The 24,278-nt window shown below is 40.8% G+C and overlaps 1 protein-coding gene across 6 annotated transcripts in view; it reads right to left on the bottom strand.

The window, feature by feature from the left end:
• Nucleotides 1-24,278, bottom strand: part of LOC125451579 (sperm-associated antigen 1-like) — a 118,071-nt gene that overhangs the window by 59,341 nt on the left and 34,452 nt on the right. For all 6 annotated transcript variants that reach the window (XM_059646000.1, XM_059645999.1, XM_059645996.1 and 3 more), the window contains 2 exons: nt 14,480-14,950; nt 9,507-9,606 (listed from right to left, as the gene is read on the bottom strand). In XM_059646000.1, coding sequence (XP_059501983.1) covers nt 9,507-9,606; nt 14,480-14,950 — 571 coding nt within the window. The remainder of the gene's footprint in view (nt 1-9,506; nt 9,607-14,479; nt 14,951-24,278) is intronic.

Raw genomic sequence — 24,278 nt, forward strand, 5'->3', positions numbered from 1 at the left:
TCTAGAGTCAGCAAGCCCAACTGTTGCTGGTCCCTGTTTCCAATGGAGATCACACTAAAAGAGCCAATAAATCCCCACAGTGGGCACGTGAAGCCAGGAATTTTATCAGCTCCTTTTACCTGCCTCAATGATGAAAATCTGGCCATATATTCCAGGTCTGAAAAGGGATGAATTTAAATGCAAGGAATCTTATTTCTATCCTTAGTAAGATGCTGTTGAAGTTTTTTTTAAAATTGCAAATGTTTAATTATTTCTTACTTTAACCTCCGTCTTTTATTCTTTCTCAATTTTATTTCCATCTCCTCATTTCTCTTGCCTTACCCAAATTTACTATAACTCCTCAGTTTTATTCATTATATTTCTTTTTCTGTCATTTCTTTGCTTTTTTCTCAATCCTTAAACCTCAAATGATAGACCGTTGATCCAATCATCCACCAAGGTCCAAGAGTTGGCCAAATTATTTGTTTGTCCACCCGCAACTTATGAAGTAAATACTCAGGTAAAAGTATGAGAAAATATCTAATTAATGGGGTACAAGATGATATTTCCTGTTGAACAAATTCCAGGCTGACTTTTTTTTGATACGCCAGAATGTATTTAGAGGTTACAACAATATTTTAGATATCTGGGCCTGACTAGGTGGTTAATGAGCCGTGTACCACTTGAGACAGGAATTCCTGCCACTGTAACCAAGGAAAGTTGTGCACTGCACCAACAATACATTTGCTGCATCACCTCAAATGGCAGTGACAGTTTTAAAGACAGTGTACTATTATTCCAGTACCAGTCTAGGCTGTGGATTAGCAATACGTGTTTGGACATACTGGCTGGGCAAGCGCTTACTGCCATCCATTGCTGCCCTTGGGAAGATGGTGATCTGCCTCAAGGTCCATGGCAATCCATTTGGTGTAGGTAGATCACAATGTCATTAAGGAAGGAGTTCAAGCATTTTGATCCAATGACACAAAAGGGACAGCAATATATTTCACAGTCAAGATACATATCACTTTGTAGTAAGTTGATTAATACACTTTCCAAGTGCTGCCTTTTCTGCATTGTTGAAATAGAATCGTAAATATATTGAGATTGCATTAAAGGGCAGACAGTCAAGATCCTACCAAGAGAAGAAGGGGTGGGGCAGAGAAATGTGAATGTATGAAGACTATAATACCATGAGATATAGAAACAGAATTAGACTATTCAGTCCACCAAATCCACTCCGCCATGGCTGATGTGCTTCTCAATCTCATTTCTTGACTTTTCCCCAGCCTTCTGGGGCAATGAGTTCCACAGATTCACCACCCTCTGGCTGAAGAAATTCCTTCTTCTCTCAGTTCTAAAGGGTCACCCATTCACTCTAAGGCTGTGCCCTCAGGTCCTGGTCTCGCCTACTGATGGAAACATCTTTTCCATGTCCATTCTATCCAGGCGTCTCAGTGTTCTGTAAGTTTCACTGAGATTCCCCTCATCCTTCTAAATTTCATTGTGTATTAACCCAGAGTTCACAACTGCTCCTCACATGACAAGTCCTTAATTCCCAGGATCATTGTTATGAGTAGTCTCTGGACGTCCACTAAGGTCATCATATCTTTCCTTAGGCACCAAAATTGCTCATAATATTCCAAATATTGTCCATCCAGAGCCTTATACAGCCGCAGCAGTACATCTTTGCTCTTGTGTTGTAGCCCTCTTGAAATGAATGCTAACATTGCATTTGACTTCCTAACTGCCACTGAACCTGCATGTTAACCTTATGAAACCTTGAAGTGACTCCCAACTTCCTTTGTGCTTCAGATTTCCAAAGCATTTCCCCATTTCGAAAACAGTCCATGCCTCTATTCCTCTTATCAAAGTACAAAACCTCACATTTTCCCCACATTATATTTCATCGCCCACTTTCCTAACGTGTACAAGTCCTTCTACAGCCTCCCTGCATCCTCAGCAGTACCTGTTCCTCCACCTTTGTGTCACCTGCAAACTTAGGAAAAATGCCCCCAGTTCCCTCGTCCAGATTGTTAATGGATAACATGAATAGTTGAGGTCTCAACACTGATTCTAACAGATTTGTTAGACATGATCTCCCCCCAGTGAAACCATGCTGTGTCAGGCCTGTTTTACCATGCACTTCTAAATACTCCACAATCTCATCCTTAATAATGGACTCTAAAATCTTACCAATGAACATGTTGAGACTAACCAGCCTATATCTTCCTAACTTCTGCCTCCCACTTTTCCTAAACAGGGTGTCTTATCAGCCATCTTTCAGTCTCTGGGATCTTCCGTGACTCCAGTAATTCCTGCAAGATCACCAATGCCTCCACAATCTCCTCAGCTATCTCCTTCAGAATGTGAATGCACAGATTTGTCAAAATACTTCTGTACCAACATTCCTCCTGGTATCAGGTGGTTAGCTGGAGGACTATATAAGCATTTAAGTTCACAGAAATGCACGATACTAAACCAAAGAACAGGTTAACTGCCTTTAATTTTAAGTTCACTTCGTAAAAATGGGTTAACCAAACAGGGCACATGCTGTATCATACGCTACAATATACTGATCACTAGAAAGCTGCCTTGTGTAGTGTCCAATTCTGTAGCTGCAGCAGCTCAAGAATTGCTGCATTAATCAATTTTTTTGTCCACTGCAGTATGCAACCATAGCTTTTTGTCAATAAGTAACCAATGACTTCATTACATATTTGAAATAAATCTGAATTAAAAACGTGATAGGACATTTTTGGGACTTTGCAGACAATGTGGTCTGTGATAAGTTTCTCTATATACGCACATTTTGAAACTAAAGGCAATACAAATAATAAGATTTCATATTTGCCTCCCACTACAAACTTAATTTCATCTTTGACTCCTGAAAGCACTTTACTAGGTGGTAGATACATCAAGCTTAAACCGATTCCGATTTTTCAAAACAGCATTGTTTCAGAAGGCTCTTGTTTGCAAACAATGAATCATGACACATAACACACATCAGACACACACAAATCTACAGGGCAGCAAGCTATGCAGCTAAGTCTTTCATTTCCTAATACAAAAGTGTCAGCACTGAGCTGGAATTGAGTGGATTTGAAACTAACATTAGTAATCACAGGTTTAAGATAATCCAAGTGTGTTTTCACCATCACTTTGGAGCATCAGCACTTACTCATAGAAACTGAAAAGTCAAAAAGAGAGTGTCATGGTGCAATTATTATAAAAACCAATCTTCATATAAACACTGCTATTGCAAAGACACATCACAAAGCAATTCTGAAACCAGCATAACAAAAACAGAAGACAAGAGACAAAAGGAAATATTAGGGTGAGGCTTATCCAAAAGCTTGACTGAGGACAAAATAACAAGGTATAGAGCTGGACGAACACAGCAGGCCAAGCAGCAGAGGAGCTGGAAGGCTGACATTTCGGGCCTAGATCCTTGGCCTGCAGTGTTCATCCAGCTCTACACCTTGTTTTCTCAGAATCTCCAACATCTGCAGTTCCTCCTATGTCTTGATTGAAGACATTCCAGTTTGGGAAGGAGAGGCATGTCTGTGCATGAAGGAGTTACATGCCCAAAATTAGCATCAAATCAGAATCCTGAAATTATCATCTAGTCCCATTCAGGATTTCTGTGAGCTAAAAATTGAAAGTGAGGAAACCCACTAGATTTTTTTGGTTAGTAATTGAGAATTTATTTAATCCAAACTACTGTACCCTGGATCTCCCGGTGAGGGCACCTGTTCCTGATGTGCCAGCAAATATCCGAGTCTCCGAGGCAACAGTAGAACAAGGGCTTGTTCGGCTTTGTCTCTGCCTCATAAGTTACGTGCTCTCTTCTCTTGTAAGTCGAGAAGACAGAGAAATGCACAGTATTCATAGTAAGTTGTCTGGAGAAGAAAGGACATCATTTGTGGAAGCTAACTGAGAGGCCACAGATTTGAAGGTGCAATGGAATGCTTGAGAGTGTATTTTGGCTGCTCAGAGGGGTTTGTAGAAAGAATAATGATTAGAACTTACTTGAGGAGTATTGAGCATCAGAAAATTGGAAAAGTCAATCTTTAGGACTTGGCACATTAAAGTATTATGCAACATATCCATTATGGCCTCCTGAGGTTCCAAATCCTCTTGGTGCACTGTCTCCATGCTGAAATGACCACATTCCCTGCTTAGTCCCTCATCAATGCTTGCTGAGCTAGAACAATGGTCCTCTCCCCTCAGCCCATGAACAGCTTATCTCCATGCAGCTCCTGAGACTCCACAGCAGCACTACCAGGTAATAGCGAGAAACCTGGGAAACAGCCTTTCAAAGATCTTTCTCCATTTCTCTGATTGCTGCAGCCTCAAAGCTCCATGTTAAGATTGCTAATCATAACACAAATTGTGGTTTTGTTATTTAGAAACCCTTCCTTTAACAGAATGGATGCATTATCCCAACACTCTCCCTGGTTAGTTGAGAAAACTTCTGGGAGGGGGATGCGTATACTTTATCTTGGAATAGGCTACAGCAAAGCACACAAGGACTAAGTGCAAAGACTCCTCACATGGATCTTCAGGTGGTTAAAACAGGGGGAAGAGGTTTATGAGGGGCATTTCAAAGAATAAGTCTCAACTGGCTTAAATTCTGCAATTTAAAGGTGGCATAGAAAGAACAGGAGAAGATGCATAGAAGACTAGAGTCAGAGTACTGGAAACTTGTGAGGATACTTAGAACTGGAGTCAATTGACAGATGGGGTACTCTTATGAGATTTATAGATAAAGGCAGGTTTTTTCCAATTCACATTTTGGCCAAGGAATCTGACGTATTGGGCATTCAGAAATGATCAGTGCTGTGCTCGATTAGTGAGGCTTTTGACAAAACCTGCAAACATCATTGTCATATAAACTAGGCAAGGCAAAGGCAGGAGCCAGAAAAAAAGTGGGTGCGAGATCAGGCATAGGCTTTAAAGTAGGGTTAGTAGGAGAACTCCTGTTTCACCCAACTCCATATCCACCTGAATTACTCCCTTTCTTGTTTTGCAGGTGATAAGCACTGACTTCCTCAGGGCAATCAATAATCATTACAGAGAAAAAAAAACAGAAATTGCTGGAAAAGCTCAGCAGGTCTGGCAGCACCTTTGGAAAAATATCTGAGCTAACATTCCAGGTCCAGAGACGCTTCCTCAGACCTCAAAAGCTATCAAGCTGGAGTTCTGTTTCTTATCTACATACACAAAGTATCGAACTGTTTTTTGCAGTAAAGGATGTCTCTTATCGTCGAATCATACAGTACAGAAACAGGCCCTTTGGCTCAACTCATCCGTGCCAACCAGGTTTCCTAAATGGAACTAGTCCCATTTGCCTGTATTTGGTCCATATCCTTTTAAATCCCTTTCTGTGCACCTGTCCAAACATCTCTTAAATGCTGTAACTGTGCTCACCTCGAACACCCATTCCATATACGCACCACCCTCTGTGAAAGAAATGCCCCTTAGATCCTTTTAAAATCTTTTCCCTACGCCCTTGAGTTATGGACTCTCCTACCCTGAGAAAAGACCTTGGCTATTCGCCTTATCTATGCCCTGCATAATGTCATCTCTCAGCCTATGCTCCAGGGAAAAAGATCTCAGCCTATTCAGTCCCTCCATATAACTCAAACCCTCCTGTCTCAGTAGCATCCTTGTAAATCTTTTCTTTTGCACCTTTGAGTTTAATAACATCTTTCCTATAGCAGAATTCACTTCCACCCATAATTCCTTGCAGACTTCGTACTTTGGGACCTAAACAGGAAGTGCAATTACTGAACAAATGATTCATTACTCAACTTAATAGGATGACATTGCGCAAGTCATCAATAACAGGGAGTGAACAAACAGGACTTGGAGGGAAAGAGAACAAACTGCTGAATATTAGATAAGTTAAGGTTTATGAAAAATGGCAGCTGGGATGGCAAAAGGGCAAGTACATAAGCAACAAAAGCCTGGACGTAACATACTAGTTTTTAATGATGCACAATCCAATATTCATTACCCACCATAATGCCCCATTTGGAATCTTATCATGATTCTCACATCCAAAATAAAAATTGCTTAAATTTATCTACTTCCCTCTATTGTTTTCTGCCCCTTTCTTCATATTCCTGAAGAACCAAAACAAACAGTTAATTTTGGTTAATGGTGAATATCTGATTACTCAGATAAACCTCCAAATACCCCCTAAGGAATATCACTTGTTATTATCTGTCAATTTCCCTTTTATCTTGACATCATGCATCTAAACTCCCAGCAGTCCTGATTCCTCAGGGTTAATGCTGAGGAATTTAAATTTCACCAGATATTTAAACTAAGTTTTGAAGGGAGTAGAAAATTACAGAAGAATGTAGATAAATTAATCAATATATCTATCAAAGAGTTAGATAATAATCTACTTTTCCAAAAGCTTATTCTGTCTCTCCCTCATGATTCTAAACTTTATCAAATGCTCAGTTTTTCTGTTGCTGCTGAGTTTTTGAAATTTTCCCACTGGCAGCATTAAACTTACTGATGCATTAATTACTTGAAACTTGATTTGTTTCAACAACAACTTACTTTTACAATCTGTCTTCAACATAATTAAATGTTCCAAAGCACTTAACAGTAGCAGTATCAAAATGAATTCGACACCAAACCACATGGTGCTGGGTAAGATGATTAAAAGCTTGTTCAAAGTGATAGGTTTTATGCAGTATCTTGAATTAGAAGATTGTTTTCAAGAGGGAAATCCAGCGCTTAGGGTAATGGCAGCTGAAGGGATGGCTACCAATGGTGGTGATTACAATCAGGCATTAGAGTGCGCTGAAATCTCAGAGGTTTGAATGGATGAAGGCTGAAAAGGTTACAAAGGTGGGGTGCAGTGAGGCCATGGAAGGATTTATAAACAAGGATGCAAATACTGAAAAGACGACTTTGCGGTACGAGTTTAGGCATACATCAGCAGGTAGTGGAGTGTTGGGAAAAAGGGACTTGGAGTGTGTCAGAAACAGGCAGTAGAGTTTTAAATGAACTCAAGCTTATACAGAGTGTAAGATTGAAGGCTGGCAAGTAGAATATTATGATATTCAAATCCAGGAGGTAATAAAAGAACAACGGGGGTTTCAGCAGCAGACAGGCAGAGGCAAATGTAAGCTCAGGCAACGTTTTGGAAGGTAAGCTAACTGGTCAGGATGATGCAGTGAACATGAGGCCTCGAACTCGTCTCTGAGTCAACTATGAAACAAAGGTTGCAAAAGGTCTGGTTTGGCCTCAGACAACTTGATCCTGCAGTTTTTTCTTGTTTTATTGAATAAACGTGAAACAATTTCTATTTCCGACTCTCTGATAACATCAACTGAGCTAGTAAGACTTGGAGAATTATAGCTCAAGCACCCAAAATATTTGTCATTTGAGCTTATTGGTCAGCTACAAAAACAGCATGCAACAAGGGATAAAATGCCTGACTGAACAGCACAAATAGCAATAACATAATGTCATGAATATGACTAGTCATTGTGTTCTGTTCAATAAATTAGAAAAGCCACTCCAAGCCACTGCAAGAAAATACTCCCAACCAGTAACAGGCAGTTCCAAGAGGGCCTTCTCAGGGCAAAAGGCAAGCAGCATCAAACCACTATCCGGATGGATGGGTCAGACACATCTTTGTGTTTAAGTCAACTTTCTTAGCAATCATAGAAAAATAAGTTGCATCTGAAAAATTAGTGACAGAATTTCAAACTTTAGTGTAAATAAAAGATTAACTTTATCATTGTATTGTGGCAAATGGTTGGTAAGGTATACATGTGAAGTACATTTACCTGTATTGTCTATTAATATTAGTGCAAATGGCAGAATTCATATTGTTGCAGCCACATTGTAGTTTGTCTGTAATTTTTAAATGGATAATGCTGAGCCAAGCCAAAGTTACATCAAGTTACTTACGAAACAACTGCACGAGTCTACAGTGATAATGGGAACTGCAGATGCTGGAGAATCCAAGAAAATAAAATGTGAGGCTGGATGAACACAGCAGGCCCAGCAGCATCTCAGGAGCACAAAAGCTGACGTTTCGGGCCTGGACCCTTCATCAGAGATTGATATAATTACCACATTTAAAAGGCATCTGGATGGATATATTAATAGGAAGGGGTTAGAGGGATATGGGCCAAATGCTGGAAAATGGGACTACATTAATTTAGGATATCTGGTTGGGATGGACCAAAAGGGTCTGTTTCCATGCTGTACAGCTGGATGACTACCCAAAAGCCCTACTTTTAATTGCAGAAGTCTTGTCCTGGTTTGTTTTACCAAAGTAAAATACCTTGCACTTATGTAAATTAACCATCTGCCACTCTTCAGCTCATTGACTCAATTGATCGAGATAACTTTCTTCACTTTCTGCTATTGCACCAATCTTGCTGCCATCCACAAGCTTACTAACCATGCCCTCAATATACTCATCTTAATCATTTACATAAATGACAAAAGTAGACCAAACACCAATTCCTGTGGTACATCTCTAGTCACAGGCCTCCAGTCCGAAAAACAACCTCCCATCATTGCCGTTGAACCAATTTTGTTTCTAATCAGCAACCTCCCCATGAAACCCATGTGATCCAATTTACTAATTAGTCTACCATGTGGAACCTTGTCAATGGCTTTAGTCGTGTACAAGTCTATCAAAACAATGTCCATTGCTCTGCCTTCAAACTTCTTGATTGAGATTTTTGAGGAAGTAACCAAGTTTGTCAGACATGATTTCCTTCACTCAAAACTATGCTAACTATCACTAATCATTCCTTGCCTCTCCAAATGTGTATAGTTCCTATCTTTCATAATCACTTCTAACAACTTACTCACCAACAAAGTCAGACTCTCAGATCTATAGTTCCCAGGCTTCTCCTTACCTCGCTTTTTAAACAAAGGCACAACATTAGCTGTTCTCCAGTCCTTCTGGAATAAATAGGGAGAGAGAGGGGGAGGCGGACCAAAGATGGAGAGAAAAGAAGATAGGTGGACAGGAGAGTATAGGTGGGGAGGTAGGGAGGGGATAGGTCGGTCCTATTTATAGACGATATAAATATTTCTGCAACGGACCCTGCAATTTCCTTCCTAACTTCTCAAAGTTAGGATACCCTAGGTCAGGTCATTCAATATTTTTGTTCAGTGAACTGAATGGTGAGCTACTCCCAGTGAGTCACACTGTTGATGCCTCTGGCCCTGAGGAGAAATAATTTTTCAATTTACAAGCTGTGCAGGGCTTTATGCATGGCCAGCATATTTAAGAATCTTGAGTATGGGGGTTACCATGCATAAGTTATAGCTTATAAGCATTAATTATAACTTATAATTTCCTGTTCCATTAATTTTAAAATTAAGTTTACTCTTATAATTCAACATATGTTCTTTAAACTAGTATTTTGCTGGAGTACATGCATATATGTGCTGTATTATTCTCATACCTGGCACATTATTGTATTAACTTGAAAACATGGTCCTGTCAAGAAAAACATATACATTCTCACCTGGTACAATCCTTGATACACTCAGTGCAATTTCCGTCCTTCAGATAGCATGCTGCTCTATTTGAATGTAAGATGCTCAGTTCTTGTGGACTTTCTACCCCTAATGAAAAGAAATAACACAAAAGAGCATTTACTTACTTCTTTTCTGAATGTATGCTGGGATACAATTCCATTTGCAGGCCAGCAATCTACTTCAAAGTGACAGCCACCTTACTGAAGTGGTTCAATCTCGAGGCTTGGGCTAAAAAGCAGCAGGTAACATTAAACCTAAGCAATGGCCATTTCCAATAAGAGACAATCTAACCACCACCCTTGACAATGAATGGTGTTACCATCGCTGAATACCCCACTATCAACATCTTAGGGGTTACCAATGACCAGAAACTCAACTGGAATTGAGAAATATAATGGCTACAACAGCAGGTTGGTGGCTAGGAATACTGCAGCGAGTAGCTCAGCTCCTAACTCCTACAAAACCTGTCCATCATCTGCAAGGCACAAGTCAGGAGTGTGATAGAATACTTCCCTATTGCCTGGATGTTTGCATTTCAAGAACACTCAAGAAGCTTAACAGCACCGAGGACAAAGCCACACTCTCAGCTGACACCACATCCAATCCCTTCAACACCGAACCTCAGTAATAGCAGTGTATACGATCTATAAGATGTACTGCAGAAATTCAAAGATCCTTAGATAGCATCTTATAAACATTTGATGCCTTCCATCTCAGAGAACAAGGGCAACAGATGTATGGGAATATCACCAGCTGAAAGTTCCCTTACAAGCCACTCACCATTCTGTCTTGGAAATATATTGGCATTCCTTCATTATCACAGGGTCAAAATCATTGAATTCACTCCCGAACAGCAATGTGGGTCTGCTTATAGAATGTGACTGCAGCAGTTCGAGGCAGTAGTGCCCTACTACATTCTCAAGGGCAGCTGGGAACGGGCAATAAATTCTGGTCAGCCAACAATGCCCATTTCCCATGAGAAAATTAAAAAAACTCCAGGCAGGAATTGCTGTCAATTTCTAATCTATGAATGTGCAGAGGACACTTAAGTAACAGGAGTTGAGACCTGGCGAATTTTCTCCTCCTTGTCCAAGGATATCAATGCAATCTATAGTACTCTCACTGATCTCTAGCATAGCACTGACAACAGACCAGACAGGAATTTCTTCAATTTGGTGGCAGTTGTTTCAATTATGAGATTTGTAAGATTATTATTTTTTGGCATCTGGCTTTAAATTTATGGTAAATTATAGGAGTGGTGTGGCCTGGTCTGAAGTTTGACTAATAGTCATTTGCAATATTTAAATTGAGTCTCACAAAGTCCCAGAAAGTTGTTAAAGGTACTGGGTTATAAAAAGTTGTGTTATTAAAAGTCAAGATAATAAAATGGGAGGCTGGATGAACACAGCAGGCCCAGCAGCATCTCAGGAGCACAGAAGCTGACGTTTTGGGCATAGACCCTTCATCAGAGAGGGGGATGGGGTGAGGGTTCTGGAATAAATAGGGAGAGAGGGGGAGGCGGACCAAAGATGGAGAAAAGAAGATAGGTGGAGAGGAGAGTATAGGTGGGGAGGTAGGGAGGGGACAGGTCAGTCCAGGGAAGACGGACAGGTCAAGGAGGTGGGATGAGGTTAGTAGGTAGGAGATGGGAGGTGTGGCTTGGGGTGGGAGGAAGGGATGGGTGAGAGGAAGAACAGGTTAGGGAGGCAGAGACAGGTTGGACTTGTTTTGGGCTGCAGTGGGTGGGAGGGGGAAGAGCTGGGCTGGTTTTGGGATGCGGCGGGGGAAGGGGAGATTTTGAAGCTGGTGAAGTCCACATTGATACCATTGGGCTGCAGGGTTCCCAAGCGGAATGAGTTGCTGTTCCTGCAACCTTCAGTTGGCATCATTGTGGCACTGCAGGGAGGCCCATGATGGACATGTCATCTAAAGAATGGGAGGGGGAGTTGAAATGGTTTGCGACTGGGAGGTGCAGTTGTTTATTGCGAACCGAGCGGAGGTGTTCTGCACATCTGCCAATGTGGTATATTGTATCCAATGTACCCGGTGTGGCTTCCTCTACATTGGGGAAACCAAGCGGAGGCTTGGGGGCCGCTTTGTAGAACACCTCCACTCGGTTCGCAATAAACAACTGCACCTCCCAGTCGCAAACCATTTCAACTCCCCCTCCCATTCTTTAGATGACATGTCCATGGTGGGCCTCCTGCAGTGCCACAATGATGCCACCCGAAGGTTGCAGGAACAGCAACTCATATTCCGCTTGGGAACCCTGCAGCCCAATGGTATCAATGTGGACTTCACCAGCTTCAAAATCTCCCCTTCCCCCACCGCATCCCAAAACCAGCCCAGTTCGTCCCCTCCCCCCACTGCATCCCAAAACCAGCCCAGCCTGTCTCTGCCTCCCTAACCTGTTCTTCCTCTCACCCATCCCTTCCTCCCACCCCAAGCCGCACCTCCATCTCCTACCTACTAACCTCATCCCACCTCCTTGACCTGTCAGTCTTCCCTGGACTGACCTATCCCCTCCCTACCTATACTCTCCTCTCCACCCATCTTCTTTTCTCTCCATCTTCGGTCCACTTCCCCCTCTCTCCCTATTTATTCCAGAACCCTCACCCCAACCCCCTCTCTGAAGAAGGGTCTAGGCCCGAAACGTCAGCTTCTGTGCTCCTGAGATGCTGCTGGGCCTGCTTTTTCATCCAGCCTCACATTTTATTATCTTGGATTCTCCAGCATCTGCATTTCCCATTATCACTTATTAAAAAGTCATTTATTTTTCAGATGAAGAGAGATTTAGGGTATAAAGAAGTGCTAATCATCATTTCTATCTGTACACAAGATACTGTGTTGCATGTCATTGTGCTAAGAAGGGCAAAGTAATTATGACATCAGGTTACAGGCTTCTTTACAAATCAACAAATATCATAGAAAGACAGAGATCCTGTGTAGCCAACAGAGTAAGAAGCTGCTTGTTTTGGGAGCTATGTCACATTTAGAAAGAATTTCTTTCATCAAAACAATGCATTCTACAGTTTTCTACAGATCCTGGGAGACCTTTCCAGCTTAGCTAGGGTATGAAGAATAATCAAAATATGCTTTACTGCTGGTAATGAATTTTAGGAACTCAACAAAAATGTGTGAAATGCCTGGAGACTGTCTCTTGTAACCACTACTCAGAGAAACAGGGATTCAGTAAATCTAAAGCACAGTTTGTCAAAAGGCAAGGAATTCTGTAGAGTGTGCAGTATGTAATAACTATTAAAAAGGAGAATGTTCATCAAATATAAGCCGCTTGCAACAGGTAAATGGTGTTCAGTCAACAGCACTTTCAGCCATTTGTTACAGTAAATGTCAATATGAAATCTTTACATGACATTCTTTCAGCTATTAACTGCAAGTTCAAAATTCTTTTTAAAAGTTATCAGTCTCTATGGAGTGTATTTAGCCAATCATTTGGAGGATGATGTAAAGAAAGGCATCTCATAATTAGACGTAGTAGGAACTGCAGATGCTGGAGAATCTGAGATAACTGGTGTGAAGTTGGGTAAACACAGCAGGCCAAGCAGCATCTGAGGAGCAGGAAAGCTGCCATTTCGGGTCTAGATCCTTCTGAAAACCCAAATTGTCAGCTTTCCTGCTCCTCTGATGCTGTATGGCCTGTTGTGTTCATCCAGCTCTACACCTTGTTATCTCATCTCATAATTACTCCAATTTCATACTCTGAAATGGAGGAAAAATAAATGAACATATGTATTTGAAGTTCTCTTATTCTCTTCTTCAATCATCCCTTGCATCCCCGAGAAAGGTGGCAGGCAATCCGATTCCCATCCCTCTTTCAACACCACTGCAGGTGTCACAGGCATCATCTCCGCATCAAAAAGTGACTCCTCTAACGTTCTTTCCATTCTACTAAATTACGTTGCAGATTTTTCAGCTGAGCTCAGATGTTCACTTTGGGGATGGGAGCAGAAATTTTGTTTGAACAGTCAGTCAGTGTGTGACAAAACAGATTAATGTAACATTAGCTACAGAGTTTCTTTTTTATTTTCTTACGCAAATGTGATTTGCAATTTCACGCATTAGAATTCTAAAACCAATATAATGAACTCTCATAAATCTTAGCCTTGATTTTCTTTGCTAGATTGTAGACAAGTATGCTTTTACTTTCTCCTCCATCTATAATTTTCTCTTCCTTTTCTTTGAAGCTGGTGATCCAAAGTTTTATTGGCTACCCTCCACTCCATTGGCATCTGTTCTTATATAGATTGCCAGTTGGTTGTTCTACTTTGAGGGGCATCACATTCAGATCCACAGACTGTTTAAAAAAAAATCATGGGTAGATTGGCGCTTTGAAGCAAAAGCAACAGACATCACTCACTTCTTCCCCTTTTTAACACAGACGCCGTGACCAATCCACACCCATCCAAGAATAACTCGCACATTACAAATCAGTGATGAAAACTGGAGACTTTTTTTGAAAATTTGAGTTGCTATGTATTTAAAATTAGATTTGTTGATTTGCCAAGATCCTTGATGATACGTAAAATAAAAATTGATGCATTTTTATAACTAAACAACAGGAACAAATGCCTCCACTGTCACATTTATTTTACAATAATTCGATTTCACTGTCAATCTTTGCAGCCTATAAACCGTCTTTCTACTGTGTATAGAGTAAATGAGATGGTCAGCAATACGATATAATAAATGTTTTTCAGGTGAATTCTGATCTGGCTCAACAAATATATTGATTATACCTTTAAATTTAAATCCCTAGTCTACTCACACCACGTCTACAAAATTGAATCTTAAAACAGATTAAAAGTAATGTTTTTTATAGCACCAAAAGCTTGAAGACATTTTTAACCCTCAGGTTTCTATATCACATCATAAAAATGAGCCGAATACATAGGTGCATACACATACAGAAAATCAATAGATTAGAACGCCACTGCCTTACCGGATTCAAATAGCTCTGCAATGGCTTTTGTGTACTTGATCACTGCATCTCCAAACTGTCCATTTTTAAACAGCTCATTTCCTCCACTCTTAAGCTTTGCCACAGCAGGGGGCAAGGCCCATGTGTTATTCTTTGCTTTCTCTATCTCTGAACTTGACCCAGGTGGAAACATCTGTCTCGAATCAATTCTCAGAGGATCGTGACTTTTTCTTGCCTCAGGATTTGTAACATTCTTGACATTTTCATCCTTAGTTTCATGCCCAAATTTACTTGGCTCAGTTTTGTTCACTGCTGTTGAGTTAGCTTTAGTTTTTTTAGTGTTGTTCCATGTTGTAGCACTGCCAGTGTCCTTCCCTTTAGTCCAGTTTTTTTCATTAGTCTGACTTTCTCCTTTGTGAGAACACTTTTTCTGTGTATTTCCCATTACAGTCTTTGCTTTCAATGTCCTTCCACACACCGGCTTACTAGATTCTGTAAGGAAGTGAACATATTACAGGCTAAATTGCATCAGTGGAAAGAACTACTGCAGTCTGAACAGGGGGAGGTAAGGAAATTACATTCAAAGCTTAGTGAGGAAACAAAGTAACATTCCAAATTGAAAACAATAGCAGAAGTATAGAAACTCAGGCAAGACATGCAATCAGTTGATTTGTGAAAGAAGGTCATGACCAAACACATGTTTAGTTAAATGGTAACACAGTACATTCCCCTTTATCAGCATAATCAATGAACAATTTGCTTTAAACTTGAGTCAAAAACTGAGCGCATTTGAAAATGAACTCCAAGTTAACCCTAAGAAGAGTAAAATGCTTCAGCAGCCCCTGTATGATCTTCAGCATGAATCTTTAATTGTATCATTAACCCTTTGGACACTGAAAAGCATTTTCTTCTCGATAACATTTAGAAAACTTATTTCAATTTAGTGTCATCAGGCATGTCTTGTGGTGGAGGTGTAAGTCCTGTCAGCCAGCTGGAAAGCCAGTAGCGACCTGTGTCAATGCTTAAGACAAGGCCCACCTGATCTGATGTGGATCAGGCATTGGCAAAACCATCAATGTGCCTTTGCCTGGAATTAGGACTTGAGAATGAAGGTTCCACCCAGCAAGAGCCGTCAGCCAATGAGAGCGCGTGCTGAAAGCAAGGGCATGTGACTGGCTTCCAGCAGGCACCCAGCCCCTCAATCAGGCACTGACTGCCTTTGGTAAAGTAGCCACTATACCAGCAGACAACCTGTTAGCACAGTTTTACCTGTTGGGTATACTGCATTGCACAGGCCCACATACTGCTGGGTCAGTTCCATTATTGGCAGAATGAAGTTCTTCTGTAATCCTTAATTAGCATCTTAAGACCCCAAGTGGTGTGAAACACAACCGTGAATCTTTCCACCCAGACCTTAATTCTGGTGGAAGTGGGAAGGCAGCATGTTTCAGGTTCGCTTCCTCCTCGCCAAATTCACATGCCCGTCTCGCCTCCAAGCGCGTCATGTCACAGGTGACAAGGTTCTGACACCACAGTTATTACAATAGAGAAGGAAGTGATCCAGCTTGTGAACATATCGAGACAGACATGATTTAGAAGCAAAATCAAAGCTCCTTTCCCAATCTCACCAGAGCTATGAAATCTCAGGACATTTCATATGTTCCAAAACTGGAGTGATTTCTTATAGCAGTGTTAGCTGCAAACAGACTAATTACAAAAAAGGGACATTGTAACCTTTGTAATTCACAAAGGAGAACACAGACCTGTGCTAAAGTAAATTACCATCCTCCCCATCCCACCACCCCTCAATCCATCTCCCTATGTCAACTCCTTCCTTAGTGCCCAGGTGCTACTCATCCATTTTCCTCTTAAAAATGGTTTATCTTTTAATTTTATTTTCTTAACAGGAAATAGTTGAACCATGCTCCTAATGATGTATCTTGGGCCACAGACTACAATTGAAGTTCATGAACCGTCTGTTGATTTATATCAGCGTTGTTTGAAATAAAAAGCAACATATGATCGATTTCTTGGTGGTTTAAGAGTTTGTCTCTTGGCAATGAAATAGTAGATTGACGTGTTTGGTAATACAAAAGCAGAAGTCAAAACTATACTGAAATAAATGATTTATATCTCTAAACTCAGAGTACAATGGGAATTAATCAAAATATTATCTGGAGTTATTTTGACTTAGAAATATATTATACTATCCAAGGGTAAAATAAAGCAATAGGAAATAGTAAAATTATCATGCAATTTAATCCAAATTAAGTCCTACAGGTAAAATGCTGACTTTATCCATTTACAATATACATGGAGACCACCTAGTTCATGCCAACTCTCTGCAGGGCAGTTTAGTAACTCTTATTCCTCTACTCTATTGATGTAGACCTTTAACTTCATTTCTCTTAGGTGGCCATTTAATTCTGATATTATTCCTTATCTGTCCATATATTTTAAGACACCTAGAAAGATCACATGTTGGAGAACTACAGCTGTTATGAAAGTTAGGGTTTTTAAACATTGGACAACAATTGTTTGTTTATTCCTTCACAAGGTGTGAAAGTTGCTGACTGGGCCAGCATTAAGGCCCATTCTTAACTCCCCTTAAAAGTAATGAGGTGCTGCCTTCTTGAACCACAGTAGGTTCTTGGAGTGTAGGGACATCCATAGTGCTATTAGGAATGAAGTTCCAGGATTCTGACCAGCAACAATGAAGGAACTGTGTTTCTTCCACATCAGAACAGTGTGTGGCTTGGAGGATGATGCTGTTCACAAGCATCTACTGCCCTTGTTCTTCCAGATGAAAGAAGTTGCAGGTTTGGAAAGTGTTGTTGAAGGAGCCTCTGCAATACATGTGTGGGTGCTACACAAAGCGAAAATTTAACATGGTAAATATGGTGCAAGTCAAGTGGTTGGCTTTTTGCTTAGATGGTGTCAAGCTTTTCAATGTGATCTAGGCTGCACTTATCCAGTGAAGTGGGAAGTATTCCATCTGACTGAATGTGGACTCATGCATCATTGATGGTTGACATGGTTTGCAGTGTCTTGTAGCAAGTTACTTACAGAAAAATTCCCAGTCTTTGAATTCCCTGTTTTGTAGCCACAGTATTTGTATGACAGTCAAGTTTAGTGTCTAGCCATGGTGACACTCAAGCTGTTGAGTGGGGTATTTAGTGATATTATTGCTATTGAATGTCAAGGGGAGATTGTTATATTCTCTCTTGTTGGAGGTGGCTGTTGTGAGGCAGAGGTGTTACTTGCCAATCAGCTCAAGCCTGAAAATTGTCCAGGTACTGCTGCACATGTTTCATAGTGTGTTCAGTGCCATTCATGACTTTTCAGAACTGAAACATGTGCAGCAGTACCTGGACAATTTTCAGGCTTGAGCTGATTGGCAAGTAACACCTCTGCCTCACAACAGCCACCTCCAACAAGGGAGAATATAACAATCTCCCCTTGACATTCAATAGCAATAATATCACTAAATACCCCACTCAACAGCTTGAGTGTCACCATGGCTAGACACTAAACTTGACTGTCATACAAATACTGAACACATTATGCAATCATCAGTAGACATTTCCACTTCTGACCTTATGGAAGGAAGCTCATGTCCTATTAAAGGAGCTTTGTTGAAGGACTCTACCTAATGAGCTGAGATGATTGAACTTCAACAAACACAACAATCTTATTTTGTGCTGGTTATGACCCAATCAGCACCCCACCAACTCTGACTCCTAATGACATCAGTTTTGCTAAGGCTCCTTGAAGTCATACTCAGTCAATTGATGCCTGATATCAAGGACGTCACACACTTCCCTTCAGTTCAATTATTTTGTTTACTTTTGGACTAAGGCTGTGATGAGATCAAAAGCCGAGCAACTCTGGCAGAATCCAGCTTGCACTTCAGTGAGTAGGTTGTTGCTGAGTAAGTATCAACCACACCTCCCATCACTTTGCCGATGTTCATGCATAGACTGAATGGGTGGTAGTAAGGTATGTTGTATTTGTCTTGCTTTTAGTGGACAGGACTTACCTGGGCAATTTTCCCACACAGTAACATAGATGCCAGTGTTGCAGCTGAATTAGAACAGCTTGCCGAGAGGTGTGGCTAGTTGTGGAGCACAAAATTTCAGTCCTGTTGTGAATGTTGCTGGGCCCATAACCTTCACTGAATTCATGCCTTCAACCATTCTTTGCTATCACTTGAAATGAATGGAATAGCTGAAGACCAGCAACTATGGCCACCAACAACCATCTTCCTTTGTGCCAAGTGAGACTCTAACTATTGGAGAGTTTTTTGGTTAAACTCTGACTACTAAATGGCACGTAGCTTGCTGGAGTTGCACTGAAGATCAAAGGAACCCTTTAGTGGAACTGTTTAAGGCAATATTCTGTGTGTGAAAGATGGAGTCTACATGAAGCATGTCACAGGCATTTGGGTGTATGGCTTCTTCTAGTGAGGGATTCGCAACCCTTTTAGAGAACCAGATCTAGCACACCACTCAGTCAATGCCAAGGATGTGTGCAGTTATGCATATCATTCCCTTGACCACAAGTCCAATGTAGTAGCGGCAAATCAGGAGGTGAAAAGAGATCACCACCATCTTCTCTAGTTGCTATTCCATCACAAGAATGGAGGTACAAGGGAAGAGGGGCATCTGCCAATTGCACGTGGGGTCTTCAAGGTCTCAAGAAGACAGGGGCATCCGTCAGTGTTATCTCACTTGGCAACCCAGTCATCAATCTGTCTCCAATCCATCTACTAATGCAGAAGTTGCCCATGTGGAAACAGGGTGTGGGGCAGACAGGTAGCTTAGATAAGTCCAGGAAACTCTGGTGTAGGATTGGACCTAAGTGAAACAGCCCTCTGCAGCAACTCCACTCTCCCTTTCTGCAGCTTGCCCAGACAGAGGCTCACCCTCTTAGTCTTGTCACTGCTGTAGTGCTTCTAGCACCTGGTCCTGCCTCCCTCTGCACTATTCTTCCTCCACAAGGGACCCAGGAGTTTGGATAGACAAGGTTATTGGTCTGATCCATTTTGTGCACTGTCCTCAAAGGATATTCCCCCTTGGACCCTGGACAGGTGACTCCCTTAGACCCAACTGCAAGAACATTATGAATGCCTTGTCGAGAAGCCATAAAAATAAACAAACATTCTCCTTCAGTTCCTCTAAGATTGATCATTGGCTGCTTCCTATCTATCAAAGGCTCACATTTCATTCCAAAATGGCCTTCTCTCCCTTTTCTTCCTAACATGGCCGACTTCCACAGGCTTACCTGAGACAGCTATCGATAATCCCTGTGCTCAATTCAAAAGCAAGTACTTAATCACAAACTGCAGCATTTAAATGAATCAACTGGATGCACAACTGGCTCTCTGCCATATCTTAGCCATAGCATTGCCCTGTTGGCTTCCCACCACTAGTAGATCACAGACCCGATATCATGCTATCAGGATTCTGCTCCAGTACTTTGATTCTACATTGTCCCTGCTTCATAGTCATAGAATTGCTAGAGTGAAAATTGACTCCTTTCTGTCAAGTCTGCACCGACCCGTCGAAGATCATCCCACCCACATCCCCATAACCCCACATTTACCATGGCTATTCTACCTAGCCTGCACATCCCTGGATACTGCATAGCAATTTAGCATAGCCAATCAACTAAATCTGCACATCTTGAATTGCAGGAGGAAACCAAGAGCACCCAGAGGAAACCCATGCAGACAGTCGCCCAAGACTAGAATTGAACTTTGGTCCCTGGCACTGAGGCATTAGTGCTAACCACTGTGTTCTTTAAAAAAGGTTATATCTGTGCATTCAGAAAATCTCATGAGAAATAAAAAGCTAATAAGGAAAAAGGGAGAATAGAATATGAATGCAATCCAGTAAACTAATAAGGGTAAGAGGTGAAATGGTAAAGATGCTAATTGATTACTTTGTGTCTGGTTTCACTAAGGAGAATACAAGAAATCTCCTAGAATTAGAGATCTAAGTGGCAAAGGAGAATGAGGAGTTGAAGGAAATTGTTTTTAGGAAGGCTGTACATGAGAAATGAATGGAGCTGAAAGTTGATGAATCCCCAACAGCTGATTTTCTACATCGCAGTGTACTGAAGGATGTGGCTGTAAAGATAGTCAATGCACTAGAGATTACCTTTCAAAATTCTGCAGATCTGGAATGATTCCTGTGGATGGAAAATGCAAAATGAGCAAGAGAGAGAAAACTGGAATAACACACACGTTAGTCCTAAGTCAGTGGTAGCAAAATTCTAGAATCTATTGAAGATACTGGGATGAATCTGACTGGGCATAGGCAGCAGGGATTTATGAATGGGCAAACGTATTTGACAAACGTGTTGGATCAGTTCTTGAGCCATAGCTGTTCAAAATATATACATTAATGATTTTGAGTTGGGGACTAAAATGTAATATCTCCAAATTTGCAGATGATTACAAGGCTAAGCAGGAACAAATGCAGTGATGAAAATGTAAAGCAGCTTCAGGAGGATTAAAGAGGCTTGATTAATAGCCTAGAACATGGAGGATGGAAATATAATGTGGAAAAACACAAGGTTATCCACTAGGTAGGAGAAACAGATATGCAGATTATTTCTTAAATAATAAGGGGCTGGTTAAGTGTAGATGTAAGGGACCTGGACGACCTTGTCAATAAGTCACTGAAGTCTAATGTAGGTGCAGCAAGTTATAGGAAGACAAATGAAGTGTTAGTTTTTATTGCAAGAGGATTTGAGTACAGGAATAGTGAAGTCTTGCTGCAATTGTATAACAGCTTGATTAGATCACACCTGGAGGAGTGTGCACACAGTTTTGGTCTCCTAATTTCAGGAAAGATATTACCATATAGGGCGTGTAATGAATGTTCAAAATTGTTTGCAGGTTGGTAGAACTGTCTTATGAAGGACAGATTGGGCAAACTGGATTTACATTCTCTAGAGTTACAAAAGATGGGAAAAAAAAAACGGTCTAATTGAAACATACAAAATATCTCAAAGGATGGATGTGGATAAGATGTTTCTGATTGGGTAGTCTAAAGCCCAGGGACACAACTTAGAAATACACAGAACACCGATTAAATTAGAGGTTGAGAAATTATTTTACCCAGAAGGTTGTGAAACTTGGGAATTCTCAACCACAGGGGGCTGTGGACACTCAGTCTTTGAGTATGGTTAAGGCAGAGATTGATGGATTTACAATTACCAGTGGTGAACAGGTTACGGGATATTGTGAGTAAAAGGCATTGGAATGCTTGATCATCTATGATCATATTGAAAGGCAGGGGAGACCTGAAGGCTGAATGCCTACTCCCATCCCTAGGTAATCAGGAAGAATTAGCTTGGTTTCAAATGGAATTTACGTTTAACCAATTTATTGGAGTTCTTTAAAGGAACAAAATATGCTGTGGATAAAGGGGGGGCCTATAGGCATACTGTACCCCAATTTCCAGAAAGCATTTAATAGAGTTATTACTGAAAATAAAAGTTCATGGTGTGGAGGGTTACATATTTGGACACATAGAAGATTGGCTGGCAGATCATAAATAGACATTATGTATAAATAGGGGTTTGTGAGACTGGCAGGAATCCTGCAAGGGACTGGGGTGGGTCTTAACATTTTACAGTTTATATCAATGAGTTAGATTACGGAGCAATGGCATAGAAGCTAAAGTCACAAATGACACCAAATAGTAAAGGAAAGTATGTTGTGAAGAAGGCATCCAGATATTGCAGCTAGATGTAGATTGTTTAAATGAGTGGGTAAAAATCTGGCTGATACAGTATAATGACAGAATATGTTAAGTTGTTCACTTTGGCAAGGAAAATGAAAAGAAAAAAAGCACTATTTAAATTGAGAACAACTGCAGAATTCTAAGATGAAAAAGATCTAGGTGTTCGAGTGCAATTTTTTAAAAAATTCACGTGAGACATGGGTGTTGCTGCCTGGCCAGCATTTATTGGTCATCCCAAGTTGTCCATGAGAAGGTGGTGATGAGCTGTCTTGAACCACTGCAGTCCACATGCCGTAGGTGGACCCACAATGCATGAGTTACAAAAAGTTGGTATGCAGGTAAAGCACAAAATCAAGAAAGCTAGTGTCATGTTATCATTTTCCACAAGATGAAATATATTATGCTTTGGTTATACAGGGTATTGTTGAGGCCACATCTTAATACAATGAGTTGTTTTGATGTCATCATTTGAGGAAGGATGCAAATAGAGTCAGAGATGTGTAGCAGAGAAACAGACTCTTTGGTCCAACTCATTCATGCTGACTAGATTAATCTAGTCCCAGCGTTTGTCCCATATCCTGTTAAACCTTCCTTATTCATACACCCATTCGGACACCTTTTAAAATTGTAACAGTACCAGCCTCCACCATTTTGGCTTGCAACTTATTCCATACACACATCACTCTCTGCATGAAAATGCTGCCTCTTGGGTCCCTTTTAAATCTTTACCCCTCTCACCTTACACCTATGCTCTCTAGTTTTGGACTCCACTATCCTGGGGGAAAAACCTTGGCTATTCGCCCTATCCACGCCCCTCATGATTTTATACACCTCAATAAGGTCACCCCTCAGCCTCCAATGCTCCAGAAAAAATATCAACCTATTCAGCCTCTCCCTACAGCACAAGGTCTCCAACCCTGGCAACATCCTTGTAAATCTTTTCCAAACCCTTTCAAGTTTGATAATCTCTTTCCAATAGCAGGGAGATCAAAATGTGATCAAGGTGGTTCAGAGGCAGTTTATTAGATTGACAACTGATGAGGGAGCTATCTTACAAGCATAGCTTGATCAGGTTGGGCTGGTTTCTACAGGACCTTAGAAGAGTCAGGTTAACTTAGTTGAAGTTTGCAAGTTCCTGACTGGTCCTGTCAAAGTATTTAGAATGTATCTCCTGAAAGTAAGCACACAGCTAAGAGGCATTATTTTAAAATTAGGGATTGCCCTTTCAAGTCAGAGATGAGTGGAATGTTTCTCCCCCCGAAACACTCTGCTTCATAGGTGATAGAAATGCATCATTGGGAGATAGATTCTTGTTCAACAGGTGTTTAAGAGGTTGAGGTTGTGGTTATCAGGGTACACTGGAATGTGGAATTTGAAACACAACAGATCAGCCATGCTTGAAGGGCTGATTTTTCTACCTTCACATCTGTGTGTATATATGAGTCCAGGGAAGCCCATGAGACATTAGGAAATTACTCATGGGAATGGGAAAGATGAGAGGCAGCCACAATGGAAACTTTGTGGGGAGGGGATGCCATTTGGCAAATGAGAGTTTGAGGTAGTTTTCTTGTTGGAAAACAAACATAACTTGCTCCAATTCCTCTTGAATTTTTCTCAAGGGCTACATTTTGATTGTTGGGGACAGCTTCTTCACTATTACCACTCACTTATTTGATGACATTTCATTTAGTAACAAGACCTTCTGTACTAAGTCTGAAATATGGGTAGTTGGATTCATACACACAAATCAGAATAATTCACCAACATTCTCAACTCTCTACTAAACCTAAAGCTGCAGATTGAAAACATTAGTTCCATAGGCACCATGGTATTTGAACTGGTACAAAATAACAGCCCTAAGTTACCAAAGATGTTCTTCCTTGAATTTAACAGGCACACACATCTACACATGAAATGCCACCACACAAAGATCTTGCATGAACTGGTGGAGGTCCCAGCTAATACATTTCAATCGCATATGAACAAAGCTGGAACATTTTAACCAGGCTGTTACAAAACTGTTTACTGTATCCTGGATTTCAATTCAGATTTAAATGTAAATACTG

Source organism: Stegostoma tigrinum, chromosome 5 (assembly GCF_030684315.1).
Source record: "Stegostoma tigrinum isolate sSteTig4 chromosome 5, sSteTig4.hap1, whole genome shotgun sequence".
NCBI lineage: Eukaryota > Metazoa > Chordata > Chondrichthyes > Orectolobiformes > Stegostomatidae > Stegostoma > Stegostoma tigrinum.